This window comes from Dromaius novaehollandiae, chromosome 4, assembly GCF_036370855.1.
Source record: "Dromaius novaehollandiae isolate bDroNov1 chromosome 4, bDroNov1.hap1, whole genome shotgun sequence".
NCBI lineage: Eukaryota > Metazoa > Chordata > Aves > Casuariiformes > Dromaiidae > Dromaius > Dromaius novaehollandiae.
Window position 1 is genome coordinate 71,652,784 of NC_088101.1, and position 26,836 is coordinate 71,679,619.

General features: G+C 36.7%; 1 protein-coding gene across 1 annotated transcript in view; it reads left to right on the forward strand.

Annotated features, from left to right (window-relative positions):
• The window catches only part of FBXL5 (F-box and leucine rich repeat protein 5), a 36,271-nt gene that overhangs the window by 6,409 nt on the left and 3,026 nt on the right, over positions 1 to 26,836 (forward strand). Inside the window, exons 2-10 of the mRNA XM_064511416.1 lie at positions 7,117 to 7,332; positions 9,416 to 9,511; positions 10,539 to 10,722; positions 13,981 to 14,163; positions 16,099 to 16,224; positions 17,205 to 17,353; positions 17,544 to 17,626; positions 19,310 to 20,029; positions 22,186 to 22,334. Of these exons, the coding sequence (XP_064367486.1) occupies positions 7,117 to 7,332; positions 9,416 to 9,511; positions 10,539 to 10,722; positions 13,981 to 14,163; positions 16,099 to 16,224; positions 17,205 to 17,353; positions 17,544 to 17,626; positions 19,310 to 20,029; positions 22,186 to 22,334 (1,906 nt within the window). The remainder of the gene's footprint in view (positions 1 to 7,116; positions 7,333 to 9,415; positions 9,512 to 10,538; positions 10,723 to 13,980; positions 14,164 to 16,098; positions 16,225 to 17,204; positions 17,354 to 17,543; positions 17,627 to 19,309; positions 20,030 to 22,185; positions 22,335 to 26,836) is intronic.

The following is a 26,836-nucleotide window of genomic DNA, read 5'->3' on the forward strand; positions in this document are numbered from 1 at the left end:
ATTCTTGAGACTTCAGATTAATCTTAATGTAAGGATAGAAGGCTGTTATTTTAGTTAGAACTTAACTATAAGATAGTCATTTAATACGCTTTCTTTCCTGTGAGAAATGCTATTACTCAGGTACCAAAACCCAGCATCATTGCAAGTGTTCATCATGCTTTCATTTGAGAACTTTGTATTTCTTATCTTTACTAGATTTATTTATTTATTTATTTATGTAAATATTTCATCTGTGCAGACCCGAAGACCACATGGGTCTGTTCTTCCCTGGTAGCGTTCTACTTGTGGAAATTACGTGGTGGAAGAGACTTAGCCATTTTCACTGATGCTTCCTGAGCTCTGTGTTTTTCTAGAATGCCTGAGCAGATCTGACACTCCTAGCAATTACATCATTGAAAATTCCTGTGCAGATAGTCCGCAGGTCTGTTACTTAGGCCTTTTGTTTGAATTATGCAAGATTTTTCAGAGACTGATCTACTGGTATTCGCTAGAAGAAATTGTTTTATTTATGTAGTACGAGCGAGATGGAAACAAGCTGCAGTATTTTCATTTTTAGCAGTTTGCTTCACATCTCCACTGTGCTCTTGTGCTTGGCATTTATCAGTTTGACCTCAGCCTTTCAAAAAATAGAGTGCAAGACTTTACTTGCCCTATTGGTTGTGCTCCTTGAAAAACAAAATAACTCTGTCTGCCATAATATTTGTGCTGTTACAGTGTTTTGGTTTTTTTTTTTCCCCCTCAAAAGTTATTCCAAGATCTTATTTAACATGCAAAACAGCTGACAAGATTAAGTAGAGGAAAAGAGTACGTAGGGAACAAGACAGATTGAGGCATTTGAAAGTTTTGAATTTTCTTAAGAGTTCTGCCATGGGCTGGGCTAAATCATGTCTTGCCTTTTACACGAATTACTATTATTCTGGGTTAACCCACAGCCAAGAAAAGCACCAGTGTGGAGAACCTGTATTACTTCTCATATTTAATGGCTTCATATGTCCAAACATCTGGAGCATGAAGTGGTTCAGCTAATTCTCTGACTTCTGACCTCATATACCTCTATATAAAAAATAAGTCGGGGGGGGGGTGACATTGGGAGGACAGTAATTCTTTTTGCTAGGCTATCTCCATACTGTAGTTTTTTCTTGGGGACTGTGCAAACTGAATGTGTCTCTGTGGATTCCTGAACAAAACATTGCATGTAACTGAATGTAACTCTGGGTGGTCACCAAAGGGAGACTACTGAGCTTGCCTCCCTGGCCAGATGAAAAATGAATGCCCCAAAAGGCATAGTTTATTAATGGATCAGTAAACTGAATGGGTTCATCTTGCATCTGCATAATTGCTAGAACATAATGAAGGGAAGTGGCAGGACAGCAGAGCTGGGAGCAGGGGCAGGGCTCAGCAGTCCTGTTGCTTCTGGGTTTTCTTCCCTCCACCCGCCTGCCAGTGCACAGTGGATTAAGTACAACGTGAAACCTCGTGAAACCTCACCCTCTTGGTATTGACATTGAAACACCTCATTATGGTCTTTGTCCCTCCATTTTCTTGCTCGTAAAATTGCGATAATGGTCCTTAATGTCTCCACAGAGTCTAGATTCCTGTTGTTTGAGTTTTAGTGCTATTGCATGTGGGAAGTGATAACTTCTAAAATATAAGAGAGTGAAAAGTTGTGGTTCACCAGTAATGCCAATGCCGCTTTTCTTTTTCTAGTGATTTTCTGTTTTAAAAAATTTACATTTTTTTAAAACCAGAATGGTTTGCCAGCTGAACAATGACAAGATTTTATAAGTAGTTTTTTCTTTTTAATGAGTTTTAAATCTGCTGAGTTAACAGGTGGTAGAACTCTAGTCTGCAGTGGTCATCAGGAATACAATTTACTATATTTCATCTCTGGTGGCAATCAGCTGCCCATATAGTTCTTAACAAGCACAGTGGTTGTACATGGAAACGCGAATATATTCGAATGGCCTGTTAAAAATGTTACTTGTGGTGATATGTGAAGGGGGTGGGGAGAAGAAAACCCTGCAAGCCCTACTTTTATTATTATTTTTAGATTCCAGACTGAATTTTCATGGTAATGGGTGTTTAGAAGTTATGGGTGCTGGTGGGAGACCCTTCATGTGAAATAAAGTATTTCATGAAATTTTTATTCACTTTTCACTTCTTAAAACTTAATTTTGAATTTATAAAATATTTGGGCAGAGTGGAAAAGCAGCTTGTCCTTTCCGTCTCTCTTTCTTGATATTTTTGTGTATTTTTCCCAGTTTGTAGTTGGGACCAGAGAGAGATGCTTGTAACTGGGGAAGTTAGCATGCAATGCAGACTTTGCTTACTGTGGTGCTAATCTGATAAGAAGGGCTTGCTTTTCCGTGTTTTCATTTCTTCCTGTGTGCTTCTTTCACCCCTGCCAGTTAATAGTTTGCTTGGATATTTTTAAGGAAGAATCAAACCCTCTCCACTCACTGAACATATTCTTGGAACAGATATTAGTAAATAACTGTTTGAATTTACTTGCTGTAAATTCATCTCATGGAAATGTTAAGTATTTCTTATAGGAAGGCATGTTTTCCCCTTTTGAAACAAGTCAGACGTTTTCAAAACAAACTCGATACTGTTTTGTATTCAGTGACTCAATTACCATGGAATGGGAGCACTCTCAAGCTTACTTACTTATTCATGATGTCCATCTATTGTAGCTAGAAATACCCTCGTCTTACAGAAATGTTTTTAGTGAAAGCAAGGCCTAAAACCACAGAGGAGATGTAGGAGATGGAGATAGAATTACCTTCAGTTGCGTGTCACGAATGTGAAGCACTATTTAAAAACAAATTGTTAATCTTCCCAGTATTGTATGTGACTTTTATTCTTGAAGCAAAAGATGAAATAATAGGTTACAGTAAGGAAGACTGTGTGCTATGTCTGGAGGTATACCTTTGTCTTGCCCACGTTAATGACTTGTAGTCCAGTGGAGTTAAGCCATTTTATCCAAAACAGGTATATGATTGCCTGAGGTACAAAGATTTTTATGATTTTTAAGTATAGTTTTCTTTAATTAAATAACTTGAGGTTTAAAAAGTGATACCTGTCAAGTGATTTCTTAATTCGGAGTTACCGTTCTTCCCTGCAAAGGAAGGAGGAAATTACGTGATCTTGAATCCATGATAGAGAACTTTTAAGACCTACTTCTTAATGCTAGCCTACAGATTTCATTTAGCATTGCTGAAAAATAGTATTTCTGTTTTTTATTTCAGCCTTGCTTTTAAGCGTTATGTACTGTAAACCTCCAAACATGACCAGTTTGATATTTAGAGTTTTAATAGCGCTGTTGTAATCCTGCTGTTCTCTATTTTCTGTCATTTTGTTATTTGGAATAGATTTGGTAAATGTTGTGACCTGGTACTTTACATCACTACTGACACCACAGTTGCCCTTGAATTAGCGAATCCCCCTTCCCTCCAAATTACATGAAACGAAGTTAACTTGCTAGATTTTTTTTAAGTGTTTAAAAAATAAAGTTAATACTGAGTTTAATAGCTGTTGGCTACTTCTAGGGTGTGTTTGTATCTGACAAAGGTTTCTGCAGGGTATCAGACAGAACTTGCAATGTGATTGACCTTCTGGTGTTTGGACTGCTGCTCGGGCTGTTTGGTGTTTTTCCTCTAGCCACTAGGATTATATATTCTTAAATTTCATGAGGTTTCAAGAGGCATCAGGACTGTTTCTCTTGGAATCTGTGGTGCCTCTCCTCAGTTAGTTTATATGCCAAGCACAAGTGGTTGTGCTACTGGCTCTGCGTAAGGCCTATAAAATGTGCATCTCCAGAAGGCCAGAAAGCTCACGGGCATCTCTAATACCTATAGGTGTGATAATCAGTTTACAGTGCTGCATGTTGTAAGTCTACTCAGGAGTCACACTCTTGTACTGTGCTTTGTATTTTTAACTGTTTGTCAAATATCTTTAATACGATCTACTTCCTCCAAGCTCACCATTCCCTTAGGATTCTGCGTGTCCCTTCAGTGAGGCGGTTTCCCTTTTTGCACTACCAAACTTCTGTACTCAATCTCCTCGTGTAGAGCTGGTGAAAAATGGAGCTTAAGGGTAGAGCAGCTGCTGCCTGTTAATAGCCCTTGTTCTCCGTTATAAGACTTCATCAGTCCCAGTAATGAAATTACAGATCTGACCGATTGACTGTGTTGCTAAGCTACCTGTCCTCCGATAAGCCAGTTTTCCTCAGCTTCAGCTGACCTTTTTAATATACAAGTTGCTGATTCAAGTACAGTCATTAAACTTCAGTATCCTTTCCATAGTTCCTAATGTCTTGGATGTCTGGTGGAAGCCTCAATAAGGGGTGGATATACAAGCATTTCATGTAATAATGTCTTCTATAATATCTTTATAACAGAAATTCTTAAGTTGAAGACACAAATGGACTCTTTGCTTATTGCAGATTTGCTGATGATAGTAAGGAGATACAACAGAAGGTTTTGAATCCTGAAAAGATTTTGAGTCGGGAGAAGATACTGTTTTGCTTCAGAACCAAGTTTGTCTGTGACTTTGCTCAACAATAAATTATGATATCATCTTCCTGTTACACACATCGACAACTTTGTTTCAGTTTTTATGTCAACCAGAATGTGATCAGCCATTTGGCAGTAAAAAGGGTATTTGGGACTTACTTCAGGTATTGTGCATCTGCCCTATGGGTAGAGTGAACAATTTTGAGGCAGTCCTTGGTCAAGAGAAATGCTACATTAGAATACAAACTTCACCATCACTGAAGCCTAATGGCAAAGAGGGTATTCTGGAGAAATATTTGCAACTGTTTCCTGCGCTTGCGTTCTGAGCTGGATATCTTCTGTTTTCCAGTGTGGAAAAACCTACCCTTTAGTTTCATCCGTATATTACGTTCTCTGAACTAGTATAGAATAGGTGCCAAGATCTTTTTCTGTTTGTGATATGTGTGTAACAGTGCATGCCTCAAATCCAAACACAGCGTATCGCAAACAAATCTGAATTTATTCTGGCCTGTCACCAGTTTGTCTAAATGTACTGGAAAAAAAGTCCTTAACTTTGCCCTATTATCTGTCTGAACTGAGGCTTAATAAATGTCCCCCCCCATAATAAATGGCAATCATTTTGCTCGTATGCACGTACACCATGTAGCATATTGTGGGTGCAGCTGACTTGGAGTTGCATAAGTACTTGGCAGATATCCAGCGTGTTTCATTTGCATCGCTAGTGGTTGCCTCCAGGAAGTGATAACGCAATGCTAGAATGAATACTTTTTTTGGTATGAAATGATAGGCAACTTCATATACATCAAAAAAGCCATAAATTAAAAAATATTACATATGAATATATGTCTCAGATTGCCCTGTCTAATAATTAGGTCCTTAGTTTCCAGAATTTTTGTAAGCAAGAACATTTGTGAATACTACAGTAGCTTGTTTTCTGAATGAAATTAAAATATTTTCACTTTTAGAATGCTTGCTGTTGTATACTGCTGTGGGCAATCATTCTTGAAGCTATAAATAGAACGAAACATTAGAATTAAAAAAGTCTTTTTTTTCTTTTTTTCTTTTTTTTTTTTTTTGCTTTTACTGAATGCAGTTTTCGAAAAGATTGTTGCTAATAGCGACTATGCCTGTACCTGTGTAGAAGGTGGTACTGCTGTGTCATCTAGAACTGTTTGCACTCTTGATTTGTTGGTCTTCAGACCATCAGACACCTTCTCTGACAGCTTAATATAGTGTGTTCACTCAGGAAAATTCAGCAATCCTTGTGGATGGTACATTCCTGAAGGTCAACTCAAGGAGCAATGATAATGGGTTATCAGTAAGGACCAAAATGTAGAGCTGGGAAAGTGGCTGTCTTTCACTTGCTGGGAGAGTGGCTAAGTCTTTCACTTACTGGGCTGGGGAGATTGCATTGATTTCTACCAGGAAATCTTTCTTTCTGCATAAGTTTATTTCAAGGTTTCACAAGTTTTGTTTATGTTCCTTAAATACAGCTCTGATTTTATTGACTTCCTAAAACTAATGCTGAAATTGCAGTGTTCTCTAAAGGCTAATTTTCCTTGAAGTTATCACACACAACTATTTCCTTAAGCTTTGTTTACTCAAGTAGAATGAAGCAGTTGCGTTCAGAATTTGTCTGATAAATGTAATGTGCTTTTGTGAAACGAAGAGCTTTTCCAAAAATGTGCATCACTTGTATATGTTATGCTATGTTAAACTTCAGTAGTTATCTTGTCACTAGCACCTTGTAATGTTTCTAAAATTCATGGCCTCATTTTTTTGGAGCCTGCAATGGGAACCATGTGCAGCCATTTGGGAGCAAAAAGGGCTATGTAGTTGCCATTGGAAATAGGCGCAGTTAAATCCCTTAGTTGACTGAAACCTCATTCCCAAAGCACAACATTGAAGTAGAAATGTTTGGGTAACTTATTTTTGGGAATTAAGAGAATTGAATGGGGATGCTCTGCTGTTTTAATGAGCTGTAACCAGAAACATGAAACAGTTATGCATGATGATTTTTTGGAAGTTTTGAGGAAAGTTTGAAGGTTCTGTATAAAACTGTCATCAGTGTCAGTTCCCATTAGCAAATAAAACAAATGGCAAGTGACTCATGAAGGCTAAAGTTTTATGAATTCTGCTAATAATTTCAAAAGTCGTATTAATTGGGAAGTTTTATAAACATTTGTTAATCTAGATTATGTAAGTACCAATGTTAGTTATGCCCACTTCTGGAAGAAATTGTCTTATATTTTAATACAGCAATTAAGTAAATTATGGGAAAATTTTTATTAAAATAGAAAACTGGCTCAAAAAAAAAATGTACTGCTATGTATATACTTGAATCCATGCTTGTTATCTATTGGGCTTGGTGACTGGTTGTTTCAAAGGCATTCGTTACCCGAATTTTGAAGCCTTTGAAGTGAGTTGCTTGAATTGAGAACTCTGGCTAAAACAAAAAAAACAAAAGTCTTTTGTGTGAAGCTGAAGTTTTTCAGCTTTATATAATGTTATGAATAATAGGAGCTAATACTTGTTCTGAGGATCTGACTTGACTTTGAGATGACTTTAACTGTTGATTTTTATGAGCTTTTCTTTCTTCTAGCTTTCCAAGACCAACTTCTCCAACAACAATGATTTTCGGGCTCTTCTGCAATCTCTGTATGCCACATTCAAGGAATTTAAAATGCATGAACAGATTGAAAATGAATGTATCATTGGTTTACTTCAGCAGCGTAGCCGGACAGTGTACAATGTGCACTCGGACAACAAACTCTCAGAGATGCTTAGCCTCTTTGAGAAAGGGTTAAAGAATGTAAAGGTAAGGTACCAGAAGTAGACTACAAGAAAGACTTGCGTGGCCTAAGGAAAACATGCTGTGATTACATATTGCATATTAGTTTGCCTCACCTTTCTTAATATTCCCCACAAGTTAATTATGGAAGACAAAGAAGTAAAATATTTGTGATTTCTTGATATGATAGTGAAAATTTCTAGTTTCAAATACAAAATCTTTTGCCATTCATTGCAGTTACTAAACTTGTAGTGGAAGTTTTTTTCAGAAGTATATCTTGTGAAGTAGAGAAGTCCATCAGCACTTGAGTGAAGGTATTTTGAGGAGGCAACATGGAAGTTTCACATGTGAAATCAGTTCTGCTAGTTGGTGAAAACAGTTTCTGACTATAGAGATTCTGGCTGTTATTAATTTGTTAGGAAGACCTGAGTATTTTTGTTTTGTGGCATATAGCGTCATATAATTGTCACAAATGGAGATGATTATGTGACTTAAAAAAGGTGCATTGTGCTCTTCTGTTTGCGACTCATATGCTCCTTACAGTCATATGTTGCTCAGTAGTGCTGCTAATGTTCCAGTCCTCAAGTACCTGTAAATATTATTTCTTCAGTCGTTTTTTTCATAACTTGAGGTTGAATTCTTCTCCAGTAGCATCCTACTTGAATTTTGCTGTGTCTTTCCCCTGGGTTAGCCAACTCCCCCTCCCTTCACTCTTGGAACTGTAGCCTCCAGTAATAATTTGATATCTCTTATTACACTGCTAGTGCAGTTGATCCGCAGTTTTCTGTAATGAAAATGTTTAACATACAGTTGATTGATTACATTTTACTAAGGCAGTTTTTGAACTGGGAAACCTGCAAATAATATTTTTCCCTAGGCAAATCACTCCTTAAGATTTATTGTCTTGTTTCAGTTAATAAATCAGAAAATGAAAAACAGGAGAGAGGAAGTTAGTAGTATGTTTCATGTTATAACCTTTGTAATGGGATGCCAGTGTAATTCTGTCATTTACATTTATACTTTACATAGGGAAAAAACATCTAAAGGGAGTTAGAGAAATATTAGAGATAAATAATGTAACTTTTTTCAGAAAGTAGTTAGTTTAAAGTGATAAATTAAGCTTTTTTTTGGTAATAATCCTAATTTTGGTTAGGTTTCTTGACAACTTCTGCACAAAAGTGTATAGCTTAAAGGTTCTTAACATGTTTCCTTTCTGATATTTTTTCTGTGGTGTATCCATAGTCACGCTATAGATACTGTGTATAATAAACAAATACTGACAGTACTTCTTTGGTAACTTACCTAATGAGCTACTGCATGTTTGTCTTGAGAGCTAAGGGCATTAACTTGGCATCAGTGACTCTTCATTTTCAGCAGAACAACAAGTTGTCAGGGTTTTTTGATGTAGAAGTTTGAAAAGAAGTAAACTTGCAACATTTACTGTAAGAACTACCGGGAACTTCTGTATGTTGTAATTACCGGACAGACTTCAGAACCAACTTCTTAGTGCTAGAACAAAGAGCAAGCTAACATACTGATAGGTGATTTTGGTCTGACTTATTTGTTATCTGACATTGAAAAGTCAGTTGCATCTTTATTTCAAAATTCTGACCATTTCAAAGTAAATTCCTATAGAAAATGTGTAATTATAAATTGCAATTTTAATTATGAAACTAGAATTGCATACAGTTAAAGTATGAAGTTCAACAGGTATATCTTATATGAATTCTTATGCAAAGCATGCAAATGCTGTGTGACTAGTTTGAACTTTGGGTGAGACTGTAGATTGGCAAGCTTCAGTCTTTGTACCAAAGTAAAAATTTGATTAGACAAGTTAATTCATATCTGATAACAAAAAACATTAGAATCCAGCAGAGACAGAATACTTTCTGCTCTCCGTCGTGGCAGGTCAATACAGAATGTCAGCTGGTGGACAGACTTTATAAGTGAATACATTCTTACTGTGAAATACAGTAAACTGCTTTACAGGACATACAGTATTCATAGGGAAAATGTAATGAGCTTTAACTTGAAACTCTGGCTTACGGAGAAAGTCGACCCTTGAATGAATTCTCAGGATTTAACAGCTAAACCTTTGCTTTCTTCTCAGAATGAATATGAACAGCTAAATTATGCGAAACAGCTGAAGGAGAGGTTGGAAGCCTTTACCAGGGATTTCCTTCCTCATATGAAAGAGGAAGAGGAGGTAAGTAAAAATTTTCCTCAAAGATTATGCTAATTTGGGGTGGGGGAGGGGCTTGGAATGACTGAATAGAGACAAAGGGTTTAGAGAGACAGTATTTTCATGATTCTCTGTTTTTATTACTATGCCAACTTGCATTTAAGACTATTGTGTCATTGTTCTGTTCTCAGACTGGAATGTGATGTGTTCCAGAAAAGTGAATACATCGAAAGTATAGGGGGAAATCCTGGTCCTTTCAAAAATCTGTAGTATACATCTACTGGGCCTGCAATTTGCTTACAGCAGGTATCACTGAACAAGTAATACAGATGGAATATTTTACTTTGACTATGAACATTTGTGCTATCGCTGTTAGACCTGCACAACTGAAGAAAAGAACAACTTACCAAATACCTTAAAATTAGAGTAAATGGTATTTAAAAGTGTGCATTCTATTACTGTTAAATATAAAACAGTAGTCTTAGATGAGCAAAAGTGCAGTTGGCCTAAGGCCTGCCAAAACTTAAAGGAAAAAGAGAAGTCCTATAAACCAGTGCTTCATGACTCAAACTGACACTCCCAAACAGCCTCTGACCTATATTTGGAACATAAAGACTAGTACTGCCAGTCTGATGATTTATGGGTATCCAAAAACTGGGAAGCATCTTCTGGAAGGAGAGTAAATCTTAAGTCTGCCTGAGAGAAGTCTTTCCTCATGTTTTTATTCCTTGCTCTTTTGCCTTCTGTGTGAGTATCTCAGTAAGTTATTTAATTTAAGCAAGTTTAATCACTTCCCTTTTTCTGTTGGGGAAATTAGGGAAGCAGCTTGCCTGAGACTGCAGTGATCCATTGGTAAGTGGAGTAGAAGGCAAAGCTTCCATAGTCCTATCCTTATATTCACTTACGTATGTTGTGTTTTGCTCCTTGAGAATTTGAAATGGGAAACTTCTGTCTTGGCAGTTCTGTCTTAGTAGTTCTGGATAGCAGTGTCGATTATCTGTGGCAGCACTAGACATACTATGTTTCAAATAATTGGAATCTGTTGCTTCAGGTTTTTCAGCCAATGTTGATGGAATACTTTACTTACGAAGAACTGAAAGATATTAAGAAGAAAGTAATTGCACAGCACTGCTCACAGAAGGAAGCTGCAGAATTCAGAGGTCTTAGTAAGTGGAATCAAGCTGAAGAGCTTCAGAAGGTCTTTAAGTATTCTGTGGATGAGAAGGCAGATCAAGGTGAAGCATTTAATTAAAGTGAAAGTGATTTTAAAGCTGCAAATTATGTCTAAAAACCATGTCAGTGAGATAACTAAATGTATGTATAGGCAGTTAGTACCTTTTATAAAATGGTAATTTCTTCAAAGTAGTTTTGGAACTTACAAGAATTTTATTGTATGATACAGGCTGCTTGGTAGATTGTAATATAGGTGCTACTTCACTATTTACCGTTTCTTTTCTCAAGCTTCTTTCCCCCTTCCCTTCCATAGTAATATTTAATTAAAAAAAAAAAAAAAAAAGCAGAAATGGCGCTTAACTTTCAACGTCATACTTAATTTGTATTTTCTGTTTGCAGACCCTGCCTTTAATTCTTGGGTTTCAGTCATTCTCTGTAGTCCTTTCTGTTGGTGATTTAATAACACAGAATAGTTAGTCAGCTGACAGTATTTCAAATTAAAAGCAAGTTGCCTCCCTTACCTCCACCGACTAACTTCCTGGGCCTCTCAAGAACCAGAAAAGAAGAAACTGTGTGTGGAGTGATGAAAGGGAATGAATCCATACAATGTGTGAGTAGGTCAGATGAAACATGCAATCTGAAAGTGGGTATTTAATTTGCATTCATCTGTAACTGTACCTTTCTTGATGAAATTTAGAATAAGATGGATGATTTCTAAAGTGAACTTTAGGCTATGACTGTTGAAACAGCCCACATCTTCAGTGTTTAAAACTTTCACTCTTTCCTACCTAAGAAGAATTAATGTACTAAAGAAAGAGAATGAACGTACCGAAAGTGTAATATTGGGGAAGACTGGTAAAAAGAGCAAGCTCTTGTGAACTGACTATATGAGTATATGAGATGAGATGTGGTGCTGTCATTGGAAAAGCTTGAAAATCTATATTCTGTAATGAGATTTCTGGTGAAACTTGAGACTTCTCTAAACTAAACTGGTCATTTTCCACCCTCCAGGTCAAGTCTTGGAGAAATGTGACAGAAGTAATCTAATGGGATTACTTGCTGTTATCTGTAGCTGGAATAGGAATTTTGAGATAGCTGTAATTCTGTCACAGTTGTGTTCTAAACTTTAGGGAAAGAAAAGCATGTGTCACTTAAAAAAAAAAAAAAAAAAAAGGGAAGAAAACATCACTGCTGCAGTCTTGTGCAGTACTAACTCCACTTTAATGTGAAATTTGATGTAGGCTGTCTGAGATGACTTGCTAGGTGTCTGAATAAATATATTGATTCGTCAAGTGAAACTGTGCCTAATGGTATTTCGTTTTTGAAGTAGCAACAGATTATCGTAGGGTAAATTATTTTGTTATACTCACCTTTGAAGCTTCTCTGCAAAGGGAGAGAGAGACAGAGACCTGATTCCTGTCAGTGTAAGATTTTATGTGCTGATTATCAGTTGAAAAGCTGTCTGGGATACCACGCATATGATTTTCTGTGTAACTTTGAGTTTAGCTCCAAGCCTGCAAGTGAATAGTTACTGTGTTCTGCATGGAAGACTTTGGGTTTAGCTACATCTAATTGGCCTCCAAATAAACAAATTGTACCTAAGGTGTTCTTAAGAATTTGCTAGTTTTCAGAATATAAATAGTAAGCTGAAAAATTCTAGTCTTTGTCTCTGATTCATCTTGTTTAACTTCTAGGCAGCTCTTCCTTCCAAGTCAATTGAGAGAGCTCGATCTCCCCTGTCCAGGACAGAAAAATTTCTTTATGAAAGAGCATATCTCAGTCCAACTGCCACTGCCTTTGTCATTAGCTTAGGCATCTAATTTTCATTTGGCTGATGAGATGATTCCCATTGTTCATGACTATAGGAACTTGATTGTTGAGTGTGATTCTGTTTATTATTGAATACAGAATGCAAGTGTAGTTGTTAAAAGGAGATGTTATTAATCTAGAATGTGATTTCTGTGTCCAGTTTTAGGAGATCTCAGATGTAATATTATTGAAGAATTAATGAAACTCCTGCGGGAACAAATCACTGCTAGAAACACACCAGTGACTAGAGAAATGAACTCTGGATTGTTACTTTACCAGAAGCTACTTGCTGTCTCTGATATCAGAATAAGGAAGTGTTTGAATTACCTTGCGTGGGTTAATTTTGTCATGTCCTAGAAGAGCAAATCCCAAAGTAGAAACCTCTCAGAATACGTTCTACCTTGGAGAAATATTATTTTCCTCTTATAGGGAAAAATAGTTGACACATACGGCTTAATTATTGCTTTACTTTGAAAAATTAAAGTTTTTTTTGTTTTGATAAGTTGTTTTCTGTCCCTGAAGTCAAGAATGCACCTTACTTTTTAAATCCTTTGCACTGCTTTGTGCATCCTTACTTTAAAAGTAAATCCCCACTTACTTGTGAAACCTGCAATGTCTAAGGCTTTCTGAAAACTATTTTAGAAATATTTTTTTCTGTAGTAAATGGATCTTGAAGAAAGGTAAAATTCATAGTAACAAAACTTCTCTAAAACAGTAAAAGAAACATTAACCAAAGCACTGAATACATTATTTTATGTAGCTTGCAGCTGCCTTGGTACTATGGCAAAAAGGGAGAGTTATTGGAGGTGGGAATTCCTACTGCTGCCCATTGAAGTATGGATTAAAGTGATTAAATCTTAGCCTCTAACCAGTATTGGCTGTTACCTTCTGACCTGAATGGCTTACCACCATTCAGAAGTTGAAAATTAATTGCCTATACTTGCAGCTAAAGTTAGAAATAAAAATAGGAGACAGCTGCAAAGAGTTAAACAGGGACTTTTTGCTATATCCCAATCAAGAAATTGAGTGCTTAAACGAGAGTGGTCCCTGCTGTTAATGTTCTGTGCACTGGTACTGTTTCCTGGGAATCTGGCAAAGCAGGTATATACAGGAAGTATGACATAAGATACATTTTTAAAACTTTCAGTAGCGAGTACAGCTTTCATCTTCCTGTGGTTGAATAGTAGTAGTTTACTTTTGTCCAGAGTTTGTATTGGAGGCTTTGTGGGTCAGGCTTCGAAAAAACTAACCTGTTGAGGAAAAAGGCAGACAAAATTGAATTCAAATATTATTTTTTAAGGTGGTATTACAATGAAAGCTTTTTGAAGCCAAAGCAATAACTACTTCTTTCTGATGCTTTTTCTAAAAACACTTTCAACTCTTTAGTGAAACGGTTGTTTAAAATCTTTTTCATGCACTTTTTCACTGCACTGGTCAAAATGTGAGTTCCGCGATTATTATTTAAGGCTGTGAGGATGTGCTTCATTTAACACACTGTTTCTGTATTTCAGAAACTGAAGTGACAGGGCACACCACAAATATTACTAATCTTCCTCCTGAAGTAATGCTGACCATTTTCAGTTACCTTAACCCCCAAGAGTTATGTCAGTGTAGTCAAGTAAGCATGGAATGGTCACAGTTGGCTAAAACTGGATCCCTCTGGAAACATCTTTATCCTGTTCGCTGGGCCAGAGGTAAGTTAAATTTAATTTTTCTTTTGAAAGCACATTGATTATCAGAATTTGTTTTAGTATCAGTGGTCACATACAATGAACCTGAGAGTTGAGCATGCTGTAAGGGTGCATACATCTTATGAAGGTGCTCTGAAATTTAGTTAAAGGTTTAAAAGCAAAAAAAAAAAAAACCCATACACCCAGAAGCGCTCCTCCATCTTGTAGAGTTAAAGGAATAAAAGTTGAGTTACTACTATAACTATTATTCACGAGTAGCTGTTATAGTTAAAGTGTTTGTTTATTAGTTTTACTTAGGTTTGTTTTCTTATACGAATGATAACAAGTGTATTCACTAGTACTACATATTAATTATGATTTATGAATATAAGGAGGATTGAGTTATAAATGCTGCTGTCACAGCTATTGTAGTAATATTTTTATTTCAGTGGGTTCATAGGTAGAAATAAGATCTATTTTTGTTAGTTGCTGAGCAGTATGTTTTCCTTTAAGAGGTCTTTCCTATGATTCATCCATAACTGCAGAATTGAAGTTTAAAACAACAGAATTTTAAAAACTCCTCATAACTATTTTTAATTGCTTTCTTTGAAGTTGAGTGTAAAATGTGCATGAGCGTTAGCTCTATTACCAGCTCTTTAAATGTCTTACTTAAATAACTTCTGTTGCAGTAAGGACTAAGAAATGTTTTGTTATACTTTTTGTTCCTCGATTTTCTTTTACTCTTTAAAACTTCATGGGGAAAACGTAGCCTGTGCAAAAGTAGCTGTTCAAATAGTCAAATATGATGTATTCTAAGGAGGCCAATCAGAGTATACTTGTAGCTTCAAATGTTTCTGTTTCTATGTGTCCAGACTCTATGTACTTAATTTACTTGAATATTAGACAATCACTGGAGTATAGCATTGCAAGCTACACAAATGCTGCCATGTCAGTGTTCTTGAGTAAAAAGGAGACATTCTGTGTTTCTGATAGGCTATATTTGATGTGCCTTTATAAGGTTTTTAACGGAGAAGAAATTTAGAAATATATAACTTAAATTCTGAGATGAATAAAAGCCAAGAACTTGTTCTGTTTGTATCCTTATGGCTTCTAAAATCTGTATAAGGCAAGGAGGAGTAAAAGGACTTTTAGATCTGAATTCATTTTTTTGGCAGGATCAGTCTAACTTAAAATAGTAAGAGATTGGTCCCTGAGCTGCAGCAGTCTGAGTGGAAAGAAGGGATTTTAGTGTTTCAGTTATTGAACTTTCATTTTCATATAAAACCTAATTACAGCAGTGTTAAAATACAACACAAAGGTAACTGGCAACAGTTGCTTGAAACATTCTATTCCTAAACCACTTTTTTTAAACTGACAGGATGCCATTCCCATGACGTACTGTCTATGCTAATGCAATTGCTTGCGGGGGAGTGCTCTAAACTGGGTAGAAGCTTCTCAAATAGGATTTACTGCCAGAGGAAAAAAATACATAAAATTGTAGGCTTAGTTCAGTTTTTAAGTTTTCTAATACAGACAGGGCTTTTGATGCTTTTTATGTACTGTACAGATGGGATAGAGAATACAAGCAGCATCACCAGACCTTTTCCTTCAGCATTCGTTGGCAATCAAATAATTAGGATTTCATTGTCACTGTCTGTTTACTCAAATAATAAACCTTGTTCCTGTAGAGAGTATTCATCAGGTGTAGCTCTTACCTTGGGGGTAGTGGGATCCTCACTAGTGAGATAATAGGATAAGATCTTTCTGTCCAACTGTGTCAATACTAAGTGAGGGAGTACATATTGATCAAGCAGGAATTATATCAGGGTTCAGTCCAGCCTTTTTTTAGATGAATGTAAAACTTGTATCACTAGATCAGGTTGCAACACACTAATAATCATTGCCATTTTCTGTTATGATAAGAAAAGTTCATAATCATTTTTTTTCTTGTGTGAGTAGGTGATTGGTATAGCGGTCCTGCAGCAGATCTTGAGACAGAACCTGATGAGGAATGGGTGAAAAATAGAAAAGACGAAAGTCGTGCTTTCCAGGAATGGGATGAAGATGCTGATATAGACGAATCTGGTAGGTAAATTCTGATTTCAGTGAAAAATTTTACTTTTTCCTGAAGATGACATAGCTTGATTTGTGGCATAAAATGGAGTCTTTTATTTAAAATCAATTTAAAATATCAATTTTCATAATTGATTGTAGTTCATTTAAATAATGAAAAAATGCAGCAATGCTTGTATTCTGTTTAGAGGAAATGCTTCCTAAGCTAGATAGACTCATACAGTAAAAGTAACTTACGAAGTTTTATCGAGCAACTACTTGGTGTTTCTAAAAGGAGTGACTTGTTCTCCATCTTCATCTCACCCCAACTCCCAGCTGGATGAAAAAGCCACTCCCCCCCCACCCCCCCAGCTGGTTTGGATGAGCTGAATTAGCACATGTAGGAGAAAGCAGACACTGGCACAGGTAGAAGGGAAGAGTTATGAGGATGTCTGGAATTAGGAAGGAGGTAAAAAGTTAAAAAGTAGACTTCACCTTTCAGAAGATGAGGAAGTTTGGATGAGTCATCGTATGAAAAGTCATTGTAATGCATCGTGGGCTTAATGTAAAATTTATCTTAAATTGTCAACTGGTACTTGTTACAGCACAGGCTGTGAAATGTCCTGTGAGATAGTATTGTCAATTAGTTACTCCAGTTTCTGTTTAAAGCAAATCAGTGGGAATAACTGTCTCAAACTTGCTCTGAGCAGTACATAATCTGAAGTAAGTATTTCTCCAAGTCACTTTATGGTCATTTTCTTTTGAGACTCTCTTATTTGCTCTTGGAATTAAACTCTTGATGACTGTCAGAAAGGCAGGCATACAGACCTCAGAGATGAGGCGTTAGTAACTTCTTGAGCTAAAATTCAGCAGAAGTTTGAGGTACGTTATGAATCCTATGCCTTATTAAGCTTTCATTACTTTCCGGATAACTTGTTTGATGCAAGCTGATGAGCTGAATTCCAAATGATTCAAAGCATATTTCAAGTCTTTCTCTTTGGGCTGTTTTGCAGAAGAAGCAGCTGAAGATTCACTTGCCATTAATATAGCCCAGATGGAAAAACGTTTACTTCATGGCTTAATACATAATGTCCTCCCACATGTAGGCTCTTCAGTGAAGACATTAGTACTGGCCTACAGTTCTGCAGTGTCTAGCAAAATGGTATGTATTTTGAAACTGTTATCTAGTAATTGTGTCTATGCAGTCTATAATTAATAACTGATGTTCCTGAGTTTGAAACACTCTGTTGTTAGAGAAAATGAGTTGCAACTGAATATGAATGTGCATCTTGTTTTTGACACTGTCTGCAAGTTTCTTGGTTTGTCTTTACTATTTATTTTTCCTTTTCTAGGTTAGACAGATCTTGGAGCTTTGTCCCAACTTGGAATATTTGGATCTCACTCAAACTGATATTTCAGACTCCGCATTTGAAAGGTTAGCTAATTGTTGTTTGTTTGTTTTTTAAAAAAAACCTTGCTGCTTTTTGAGAGGAAAAACATTAAAACTTGCCTACAACCCTGTCTTTTACCCCAGCATGCACTAGGATTAACACACAGCCAGTAACTAAAAGGGAGACAGATCTATAAAAATAGCAAGTGAAGCATCTGACTTTGGTCATTTAAAAGGCTGTCTTCACTATTGCATACACATCACCTTTCAACGTATAACTCTCCATAATAATAAATGTATTTTGTTGTGGCTTTAAAACCTTGGAATTGCCTATACATTTTGGGACTTGTTCAGAGGTACAGTAGCTCTTGGCCAGATATAGCTGGTAGTACTTGGAATCCTGCTATTTAAGACACTGCGATCAAATGGCAGGGAAAGCTCCAAGGCTTAAGTGTATTACTGTGGATTTCTGAGTTTTACAGAAGTCTGCAGAAACTTCATTGATACCAGTGGAATGGTATCTGGATACAGAGCCTGTACTAATGGGTCTTAGTGTGATACTGGAACTTCAGCAGCTATTCCAGTGTGCAACTTTTTCATGAGTATGGTACTCCAAAGTTTTGTGCATTAAGCTTGTAACAATGTTTTTCAGCTTATTCAGGCAAGAAGTTTTAGTTGAAATAAATGCCTTAGGGAATTTGTGAGGTTCAGAACTCAGGCTATGTGAGGCCTTGTAAGTCTCTAGTGAAGGTTACATTCCTTGCCTCTCCTCATGTATCTGTATTTCCAAACCCCTAATTTGTGTTTCAGAAAGTGATTTTGATCTGCTGTAACTATAAGTAATGATTTATGGAAAGTATGAACATTAATTGTGGATAAGTAAAGGTCACTTAAATCAGCTATATATATATATATATATATATATATATACAGTTAATAGTGTAACACTATAAATCAAGTTTCTGTTTAATCTGGGAAAGTTAAGGCTGAAAGGGTTGGGTTTTTGTTACTTTGGAAAAAAGTTGCTTTCATAGCAATCTGTAATCCTAATCACTTTTATGGAATAGTTAATACTGTGCACAGAATGTGTTTCAGGAATCCGGCTAGTCTCTGTGAAAGAAATGGGAAGTGGCAGGAGGAGATATTATCTAAATACGCTAATCTTTCAATGTGTATAAACAGCAAAGCTTGAGAAACTCGAATAGTAGGAATTATAACTATTAAAATATTTTGAACTGAGTATAAAATCTTCAGTGCTTCTGTTCTTTTTGTGAAATTTGCTAGCTCAATGGGTTCACTTTTTTCAGCCTTATTCAGATTAGTGGTATGACTTCTAGTAGCTTAGAAGGATTTTGATAACTACATTATACACAGCAGGAACTGGTTTTTAAACTATTGTCTCATGTATTTAGTGTTTGTAGTCTGATCTATTTAAAAAAATGTTCAATAGGTGGTAAATTTGGACTTTTAAGTCTCAGTGTAGATGAAAAAATACAGGATGTTACTGATTTGTGGTTCACTTCACATTTCTGTAGACAGTGTTTCTAGGCTTATATACAGCACTTTGTGGTATCAAATCTTACTTGTAAGCCCAGAGATCTTTTATTTAAATATTCTGTGAGTTAATGTAAGTATATATTTTCCTTATGAAATGTTCTTCTGTATATTTGGCCTTACCACCTGTTTCTGAACAAAAATTTAAAAAGTCACTTTTCCCCCTGATTTCAGTTGGTCTTCGGTTGGTTGTTGTCAAAATCTTCGCCATCTTGATCTGTCTGGCTGTGAAAAAATCACAGATGTGGCAATAGAGAGGATTTCCAGAGCTTTGGGTATCATATCAACTCACCATAACAGAGGCATTCTGAAAAGCTGCAGAAACAGGAATGCTAAGACTTTATGGAAAAACAAAGATGTTACTCTTCAGTCCAGCAAGAAGTATAGTTGTTTGCAAGAAATCAACAATGAGGATCTCATTGAGGGAGAAGGTAGTGAGCATCATTGGACTAAACCTGACAGCTCAGAAAGTTTCAACTCTGCTTATGTATGGATGCTAGATGCAGATGATTTAGCTGACATCGAAGATGCTGCGGAGTGGAGACACAGAAATGTTGAAGGATTTTGTCTTATGGAACCAACAGCCAATATTAATTGTTCTGCATCTTGCTACAGTAGGGATATTTATGGATTAAGGACTAGAGGGTGGCAGCAGCACTGTGCTTCTACTGACTTTATTTACTGCGGTCACTCATTTTGTTGTGCTGGGACAGCACTAAGAACTATTCGAGCACTTCCTGAGTCCTCTGCACTGTGTAAAAAAACAAGGACTAAACAGTCAGAGAAAAAAGACTTGGTATACTCTGGGAGTGAAAAATCAGGTGAAGAGACTGCACGAGTTCTTCAGTTTCTCAGTCTGTCTGGATGTTACCAGGTCACAGATCGTGCTCTCAGGTGAGAATATGTTTTTTGAGCTATTTTGCTGCAGCATAGTTTGTCTTTCCTAGTTGTATTTGTTACACTTGACTCATTCTGGGGTGAATCTACCTGGTTTCCTTTGAAACATTCTTACTGAGAAAATCTGGTAAGTTTTAAATGGTCTTTGCATCTTAAAATATTTATAGTACTGGACTTGAAAATTTTCTTGAGCTTTTCCTTTGAATGAGAGGATTTTTTTAAAAAAATTCCTATCAGAAGCGTCCTCTGAAATCAAGAATGTTTGTGGATTTATTGTTCTAGGCAGCCTTTACGCTTTTAGATTTGATCTTTAGTGATTTTGTGTTAGCAGGAAATTCAGTGTTGGTTCACTTAATGTTTTCATTATGCCTGCCAAACTTACGAATACTCTTGAAACTTTAAAAAAAATTAAAAAAAAAAGAGGAACATTTCATTTAACTTGTCCAGATTATTATGTAATTATGTATGCCTGTAAAAATACATTGAATGTGAGCTTGTATAATATACAAGGAGGAAAAGATAGTTCAGGTTGGTACGAGCATTGAGACTGAGCTTCAAAAGAGTTGTATGAAGTTCCTATGTTTGATAATATTTGTGATTGATATTTTATATTGTGCCAGAAAAGTATAGTTAGTGTTTCATAATGAAAACAGGACAAAACTGAAATTCTTGCAGACCCCTGCTGAGGTATGTTGTAGCATTTAGTACTAACTCTGTAATATCCTGAAATTTGAAGACCTTGTGCTTACCAGTATTGTATGTTGTAGTCAACTAAGAGACATTATGTGGGGCTGGTGCTGTTGATTCTGCTCTTCAAAGATTTTATCCTCATTTGGCAAAGAATTCAGAAATAAGTTGTTTGAATGTCTCTCTGAGCAGTTCTGACACTTTTCCTTTCTTTTGCTCACTGCCATTGCTTGGAGTTAAGCTTCAGATGCTCTTGTTTGTATTTGAGCGCAATGCTGTCCAGGGTTGGCCCAGCCTGCTACTGTTGAGTGTTTCATTTGGTGAAGATCAGATCATGTGTGTAGTTGGTGTGTTGCTGTGGTGTGTGGTGGTTTTTTTGTTTGTTTTTTTGGTTTTGTTTTTTGGTGGAAGGGTTTAGTAGTGGTGCAGTTTTCCCATCAATACTTGTTGGGTACAGGGGAGTATTTGAGAGTTGAGAGTGTGTGCTGCAACAAAGGAGGTATGCTTGCATTGTCTTGCACTTGTCTGAATAGTGTGTGTCCCTAAGGAAGAAGAGCGAAACCTCCTAATGGAAATATTTGCCAGTTCATTTCATTTAAACGGCTGACTGATAGCTGGCTTTGTGGTTAACGGTCCTACTTCCATCTGCTGACAGGAGAAAGCTGTCCATTGATGCTCTTACGGCATTTTGAGTTTTATGTCCTAGCTTGATTCTGAAGTATGTTCACTCAGTATCTTTTTCAGATGGATGAGCTTGTTTGTGGTTGAACTTTGGTTAGCTGTTCTGTGATCTCACTGAGGATCAAGCAGTCTAATTTAGAGTGATCGATCAGACTTAATGTATTCATGAGGTTTTTTTCGTCGGCAGACGAACTGTCTTACATTTGGAGGAAAAAGAAGAGTTCCATTTGAATGATATGGTAGTGTTTTGGCCAAGAGAGGCACCACTGGTAGAGATTTGTTAAACCTAAGAAAATATGGATTTGGATTCCCAAGAGGTTGAACCAAAGAAATGCAGGACAAACTTTAAGTGCAGTGCACCAGACTTTGGGAAGGTCGTCTAGACTTTAGTTTTGTTTTCAGTATGGGTTGAACAACATTCCTCACCTTGGAAGATTCACCAAAAGTGACCAGTATTTTGGGGGAGAATGTAATGCTAGTTCTTTGAAATATCTGTTTTTTGGAGTCATTCATAAGCAAAGTGATTTACCATTTAAGTCGCTCCTTGTCAGAGGGGATTGTTAGCTTCAGTAGAAACCAGTTCATTTAATCAGGTCTGTCATGCAGCTTTAAGAGTGGCTTACCTCTTGGGTATAAAATTCCGAATTTTATACCCAAGTGCTTTGTTAGATACATGTGGTTTTATTAAAAGATGCTAATAAGTCAGTGAGCTTGGTGGCATACTGGAACATTTGTCAGTCTAGAGCTGTGCAGGCTCTTAACACCTTTCCTCTCTCTGTTAACAGGGCATTGACTCTGGGAGGAGGACTGCCACACCTGGAACACCTTAACCTCTCGGGTTGTCTCACTGTAACTGGTGCAGGCCTGCAGGATTTAGTTTCTGTATGCCCTTCTCTAAACGACGAACACTTTTACTACTGTGACAACATTAACGGTAATGTCTTTTTGTAAAGATTTGAGGCTTTTGGGGGATTGATGTTTGGTTTAAGAACACTTTAAAAAACAAAGCACAACAAACCTTCTTCTTGGTCATGTAGCACTGAGTTCTGTGGCCTAATTACCAAATGACAGCTGTAAAAATTTTCTCACTTAATCTTCTGTACTTAACAGTCTTTTCAGTACAGTTCTGTGGACAGACGAGTTACCTAGGGAAGCATTTTTCATCCACGTATCTATAATTTAGATTAGTATAAGTAATATGGGCTAAAAAATAAATTTCCATGTAGTCGATGCACACTTTCCATCTCTTCCTTGTAAATCATGTAGTTTAACGTTTTTCTTTATGGCGATAACTTCAGGCAAAGAGACTTCATTATATTGGTACCAAAGTGATGATACTTGGGGAAAAAAATGACACTTTTTCTTTTGCCATGCAAAAACCTCATATTACTGTAGCTTTGGCATGGAGAAGATGCCATCAATCATATTGTAGGATATTTTTTGTTCCTACCATGTGTCCTTGTGGAAAATGTAATTTATTTTTTTTTTTCTGTTGTTGCTTGACTCACTAACATGGGGATGGGTCTAAGTTGGAGAAGGATTCAGATAAATAGATAAATGCATAGAATACACTTACAGTGGAAGTCTTTCAGAGTTTACCACACTGCAGTTAGGTCTATCATGCCAGGCCAATAAGAATTTGTAGACTTAGAGATGTGAATGATGATGTAACTTGTATTCCACATATGGATTGGAAACAGGTAAGTGCAACAGATGGAAAAAGGAAAACAGTGAGTTCACAGGGTTATACAAGCTAATTGTTCGTGGTTCTGAATTAATGAAAATTATGTTCCCCATTAGCTCATGGTGTTTAGCTCAATAATTTGCATCTATATTGAGATGCAGCCACTTCAAGGTATAGGAAGGCAGACCTTTAGTACTACAACTAAAGCTGTACTTACATTTGGTTATTGAATTCATTGAAATAGATAAAAGATGATGCACTTTGGATTGGATCCTGACACTAGAAGTGAAAGTGTTAAATTGTATTTGGCTTCCATAATTTTTTGCATATCTGTGCAGTTTTTTGACACTGTTATCTTTTTTTCTTCTGAGACAATTTCCATTTTTGTTAATTCCTTCTGTTCTATCCAGACTACAGCTATTAAAAATCTCCTTGCATTTCAATCTGACAATTTTGAGGTTCCTTTTAAAATCTTATGTTGACTCTCCTTTCTGCATTATGTTGAATTTAAAGAAGTCTTCAAAGACCAATTAGAAACCTTTTCCTTTCATATCTGGTTCCTTGCTATTTCTCCTCTGTTTTCACTTCTGTCAGTAATACCAGACTTGGTGATCTGGTTTGTCTTTAGCTGTTTCTGTATTTTTCCCTTATTCTTGTTGCTAAAATGTAATAGATCTTCTTACTAGTAGTTTACAAAGCTAGTATCGCTTGTTGGAGTTTTGCACCACTTTAAGGCTTGTTATTTCACAGTATCCTCAAGAAATCACTTGTTATTTGTATTTAAACAGAGTACTCTTTTTTTGGGGGGGGGATAATTCTGTAAAGTTGTCCTGATTCTCTTCCTGTCTCTTTCTTTCCATTCATTGCCTACTGTAAGCCTATAAGCTCCACTTTGTTTGTTCTGTAAAGCATCCTGGATGCCTTTGGATGAACAGTTTCTGCTGATAAATGAGCAAGAGAGAGAATGTAATGGTTTGACTTGTCACTACTGTTGAGAGATGATAGCATCTCAGGTGTTTTTCTTTTCTTTTTTTTGAAGATGGAAGCCAATAAAAAGACATCATAGCAAAATTCTGAAATGGGAAGTAACTTTTTTTAATTGAATCCTCAGCAGTTTTATCTGTATATTGTTTTTGTTTTTTCACTCGCACTTCATTGTGATAGCATTATAGTGTTAAATTAATGCCTTATTCCACCCTGTGGGCAGCAGGATTTCTATGACAGCTTACTATTTCTATGTCATTTGGTATTTCTAAAGTAACTGTAGGGAAAGTAATAGCTGTTTCATTAAAGTCATTCCATATCTGAAGCAGTTTACATTTCTTTAAATATACATAGATTGCATTAAGTGCTGTTCAAAGATTACTGATCTGTAAGCATGTAGAGAATAATTTCATAATTTTCTTTGCCCACCAGCTTATCAGGGATTGTTTGCGGGGAAGGAGATATTGGGATCATGTTGGAAAAACCATCAGTCTTGCAGAACAAAAAATTGGAACCAACAGCATGGAATTTAGCCATCTTTGAATGATTAAGATACCACCTTGTCGTCTGTTGACACATAAGGGCTTTACTTTCACCTGCAGCCAATTTTCAGATCTTTTCTATAAACATTGAGTCTGATACAGGGGGTCCCTGCACACGGCTTCATTGGATGTTCTCTGTGGAGGGTTTGCTGGACTTGCTCGATAGGCATGTTCACAGTGTTGCAGTGTTCCTCGCCACTTGCTCGCACTGCTTTCCTGATACTAGCATTAGTGTTTTTGTTGCTACTTGAGTAGACCAAACCAAGAGCCGAAGTAACTGAAACTAGTGGCTAAGGGGATGTGGTAGCAGCAGCCAGTTGTGCCTGGCCGAGTGGCTTTTTCATCATGTTCTTGGTCTGGGCTGTTGTGTATTCTTGGTGAAATGCTTAACCTCTTTCTAGAAAATTTTGACTAATTTTTGTTTCACTAATACATATAACAAAATGAAGTAATCAAGTGAATATGTAGACCTGTGTTTTGTGTCACCTGAGGCATCTGAGTAATCAGATGTATATCAGTATAAAGAGCATTACAGTAATCTGGTTTGGAAGCAACCAGTAATAAATCTAGACTGTGGCAGGTTAAATAAGAATCTGAGAATAAAGATTAACATTGATTCACCAGGTAAACCAGCCCAAAACTCATTGCTTTTTAATTTAGGCACTTAACTGATGTAGCGGTGCCAGCAGCAGAGCCATCACAGAGTCAGAGTCAGAAAAATATCATTTCTGAAAATGATTCAGCCCCATTGTAAGATCTGAATTGTCCTGTGGAAATGACCATCGCGCTCACTCGACTATATAGATGGAAGTATATATAGCTACTATAGTCCTTCAAATGACGCTTCAGTGAGGTGGAATGAATTGGAGCCCATATATATATAGAGTCAAAAGAAAACAGAAGAGTATTTTTGGCAGGTTAAAGAGGCTATCTGAGCTTAAACAGAGATCGTTTGAAAACAATGTCCAGTCCAAATGAAGTCGGTAACAAAGAGTATATGTAGTGTTAAAAGTAGAAATTAGGAAGCCTAAGAGGTGTAGCAAAAAGTCAGATGTGTTAAATAAAGCTATGGAAACAAAAACAGTCATAATTTAAGAATATCAAAAGGGAAAGGCAATGTAATTCTGCTGTATACATCAGTTATAAAAAGAAAAAGCTAAAGAAGGACTAGGATAATACAGAGGAGAACAATGACCTTCCTCATAAACTATGGTGGAGATAGATTGACATGTTAAAATGTGAGAATGAAATGACTGAGCTGTTAATTTTTGCTAAAAGTGTAAAGCAGTGTATTTTGTAAGGAACAACTTGAAATACTCAGACCTGCATTCTCTATTTTAAATTACTGGTAAAGCAGTGTATTTTGTAAGGAACAACTTGAAATACTTAGACCCGCACTCTCTATTTTAAATTACTGGTAACAGTAAACTTGAGGTAACTCTCCAAACCTGATAGGTGATGTTAACATTTGACTTTCCTGACCCAGATGCCTTCACCTGAAGGTTCAGCAGGAACTCGGATGTGGAATTGCAGAACTATTGGCCAAGGTGTGCAACCCATCTTTAAAAATGATGCAGTGCCGAAGGACTGGCAGATTGCCAGCGTAACTCTCAGCTACAAAAAGGGGTGTAGGGGGGAGTCTGGGGATCTTGGGGGCTACAGACTTGTGGGTCTGATGTCCATCCCTGGTAATATTCTTTGATACAAACTGTAAAATAAGGTTACTGAGCATATGAATAGACATGGTGTGTTGGGAAAGAGGCTTCTGTAAGAGGAAATAATGCCTTGCTTAACCTGCTGGAGTTCTGTAAGGGTGTCGGCAAGCACTGGAAGGAAAAGGATATCCAGTGGACACAATAAATGTGGATTTTCAGAAAGTTTTTTACAAGGTTTCTCACAAAGGGCTATCAAAGATCCTAAATTGCTATAGGACTGGATTAAGTTTAAAAACTGAAAGCTGGCTAAAGGAAAGGAGGAAAGCGTAGGGCCTAATAATCATTCTTCTGGATGGGCAGCGATGTGGGAGGGCATCCTGTGGAGTTCTCTGCTGGGACTAGTTTTATTCAGTGTTTTCATTGATGGCTTGGAGTAAGAAATGTACAGAGAAACTTCCAAGTCTTTGAACGGTACTAAGCTATCTCCAGTAATGATACTGGAGCTAAAGGATTCCAGAAAGCCTTTTCATGAACTTCAGTATAGTTACACTTGTGTCTAGGGGAAAAAAAT